The following is a 3,398-nucleotide window of genomic DNA, read 5'->3' on the forward strand; positions in this document are numbered from 1 at the left end:
ACTTTCATGTGTGTATACATAAATCCCCATTTCCTCTCCTACTCCTTCCATGTCTCCTTCCCAACTTCATATCTAGCTAATACTATCCATGTGTGCATGGATGTGGAACCATTCACTGCATGGCAAGCATACCAGTGGCTATACCCTCAAAGAAGAAGTTGACTTGTAGAAAACCGTATTACCTCTTTTTATGACTTTGAACTTAATTTTTTCTTTTAACATTTATTTATTTATGATGTGTATGTGAATGAATGTGTACCACAGCATGCTTGCAAGGGTCAGAAGACAACTTTGGGGAGTTGCTTCTCTCTTTCTGACATGTAGGCTCTAGGAATAGAACTTCGGTTTTCAGGTTTGGCAACAAGCACCTTCACCTACAGAGCTACCTTACCAGAACCTTTGTTTTTCTTTTAATAAAAATGTAAATATAAAGATTAAATTGTACTAATTATGCTTTTACAAATTTGCTTAAGACTGAATTTTTGCTTTCTGGTAATAAATTTAGTTTTTACTTTCTTTCAGCATGCTTGAATTTTCTGAAGTTGTGCAAAATAAAATATTACAATTATTGCCTTATTCACAATGTACAGGTATGTTGGTAAATATAAGTCATTCTCTTTGTTATTGGAAACATCTAGCAAACTGTGAATTAATGAATAATTCTGTATTTACAGAGGGATTTTATCATACAAACAGGAGATCCTACAGGGACTGGCCGTGGAGGAGAGTCTATATTTGGGTAAGTTCTTATGTAAATATTTTAATTAGGGTTTCTATTGCTGTGATAAAATACCATGATCAAGAATCAAACTTGGGGAGGAAAAGGTTTATTTATTTCTGGTAATACTCCATTACTAAAGGAAGTCAGGACTGGAATTTAAGGCAGAAACTGAAGCAAAAGCTATAAAGGAACACTTCTTTTAAGTGGAGACTGCTCTTTTATTTCCTGGCCACCCAGACCCAAATAATCACACAGAAACCATATTAATTACAACACTATTTGGCCAATAGCTTAGGCATATTTCTAGCTAGCTCATATCTTAAATGAACCCATTTCTATTAATCTGTGTTTCACTATGAGGCTGTGGCTTCAGGCAAGGTTCTGGCGTCTGTCTCCTTCAGCAGCTACATGGCATCTCTATGACTCTGCCCTCCCTCTCCCTCTCTCTCTCTCTCTCTCTCTCTCTCTCTCTCTCTCTCTCTTTCTCTCTCTTTCTCTCTCTATCTCTATTCTGGTTTCCCACTTGGCTTTACTCTGCTAAGCCTTTGATTGAAACAGCTTTTTTATTAACCAATAAAATGTATTCACAGCTCAGTGTACTTTCTTATACAACCTGGAACTACTTGCCAGGGGTGGCACTGATTTCCTCTGGACTGGCCCCTCCTACATCAATCATTAATCAAGAAAATGTTCTATATACTTGCCTACAGGTAATCTGATGGAGCCATTTTCTCAATTTAGGTTCTCCTTTCCAAATAATTAACTTTAGCTTGTGTCAACTTGATTTAAAAAAAAAAAAAAACAAACAAAAAATAAAACATCACCACCACTAACAACAACAACAACAACAAAAAACCCAAGGAGGACAGTATATATGTATGTATGTATGTATGTATGTATGTATGTATGTTTGTAGAGACAGGATCTTACATGTGTAGCCTAGGCTGACCTTGAACTCAATCTCTATCAAGCTGAGAATGGGCTTGAACTAGTCCTTCTGCCTCTATTTCTCAAGTTCTGGGATGAGAGGCATGCACCTGGATTAACATGCTCGTGATTCTAAACATGTATTCTCCTGATTGAGCTATACCCCCTTCCTCTTTTTACTTCTCTGTTCTTTAATTACTGTTGAGATAGGGTCTTTTCGTAACCCAGGCTAGCCTGGAACTCACCATGTAGTCTAGGCTTGTCTCAGATTCAAGATTCTTATGTCTCAGCTTCCTAAGTTTTGAGTTATAGATGTGCATCATCACTTCTGTCTCAGTTCATATTATTTATTTGGTTTTATGAGACAGTCTCATGTTAGTCCAGGCTGTTTTGGGATTCACTGTGTTTCCCAGGCTAGTTTCAAACTTGTTACAACCCTTCTGCCTCAGCCTCCCAAGTTGCAGCACGGTTGTCAGCTACGCTGTCCTTAGGTCCATTGTCCTTCTGCTGCGGACACCAAGTGCAGGTTTATGTGTGTATTTACTTGTGTATTCATTAGTTCATTCTTTTATTGTGTGTGTGTCTGTATGGACATGCATGCCATGTGTAAAGATCAGTACAACTTGTAGGAGTCTGGTTTCTCCATCCACCATGTGGGTTTTGGGGATCAAATTTAGGTCATTATGCTTGGTGGCGAGCACCTTACCTGCTGAGTCAGCTCACAGTCCTGCTTCTTTTATTCTTTAAAAAAAAATTAACTTTTATTTGTGTATGTGTGTGTGTGTTTTCATGGAGATCAGAGGATAAATTGAAGGGATCAGTTCTTTCTGCCATCTAAATTCTGGGGCCCTAACTCCCGGAAAAGTTATCCATTATCCTTTATCCATTGAGTCATCTCAGCAGCCCTCTTTATTTATTCCTTATGTATCTAAAAGTCTCGCTATGTAGCCCTGGCTGGCCTGAATCTCAGACTTTCCTTTGGCCCACCAATTCATATATAATGACATGGAGACTTAGGCTTATTAATTATGAAAACTTGGCTGTAGTTTAGGATTTTTCCCACTAGCTCTTTTTTTTTTTGTTGTAGTTTTGTTTTGTTTTTCAAGACAGGGTTTTTCTGTAGCTTTGGAGCCTGTCCTGGAACTAGCTCTTGTAGACCAGGTTAACCTCTATCTCACAGCGATCTGCCTGTCTCTGCCTCCCAGGTGCTAGGATTAAAGGCGAGCACTACCACTACTTGGCCCAACTAGCTCTTATAACTTAAATTAGCCTGTTTTTATTAATCTACATTTTGCCATGTGGCTCGGTTACCTGTCCTCTGTTCAACTTCTTCAGTGCCTCCTGGTGTCTCCTCCCAAATTCCCCTCTCTCTCTCTGGAAGTCCCACCTATTCTCTCCTGCCTAGCTATTGGCTATTTAGCTCTTTATTAAACCAATCACAGTGACGCATCTTCACACAGTGTAAACAAATATTCTGCAACACCAACTGGCATTGAACTCATGAATATCTGCCTGCTTTTGCTTCCCAAGTGCTGGGATTAAAAGTGTATGCCATCATGTTCAACATTTTATTTTATTTTACTTTTTGGGTTTACTAGGCAGGGTTTCTCTATATAGCTTTGGCTGTCCTAGAATCTGCTCTGTAGATTAGGCTGACCTGGAACTCACAGTGATCTGCCTTCTTCTGCTTCCTAAGTGTTGGGATGAAAGTATGCCATCACCACAAGCTTTTTTATTTATTTATTTATTT

The 3,398-nt window shown here is 38.8% G+C and overlaps 1 protein-coding gene across 2 annotated transcripts in view; it reads left to right on the forward strand.

Annotated features, from left to right (window-relative positions):
- The window catches only part of Ppil4 (peptidylprolyl isomerase like 4), a 32,347-nt gene that overhangs the window by 4,744 nt on the left and 24,205 nt on the right, over positions 1-3,398 (forward strand). For both annotated transcript variants that reach the window (XM_005370640.2, XM_026777781.1), the window contains exons 2-3: positions 523-590; positions 675-739. In XM_005370640.2, the coding sequence (XP_005370697.1) occupies positions 523-590; positions 675-739 (133 nt within the window). The remainder of the gene's footprint in view (positions 1-522; positions 591-674; positions 740-3,398) is intronic.

Source organism: Microtus ochrogaster, unplaced genomic scaffold (assembly GCF_000317375.1).
Source record: "Microtus ochrogaster isolate Prairie Vole_2 unplaced genomic scaffold, MicOch1.0 UNK82, whole genome shotgun sequence".
Lineage (NCBI taxonomy): Eukaryota > Metazoa > Chordata > Mammalia > Rodentia > Cricetidae > Microtus > Microtus ochrogaster.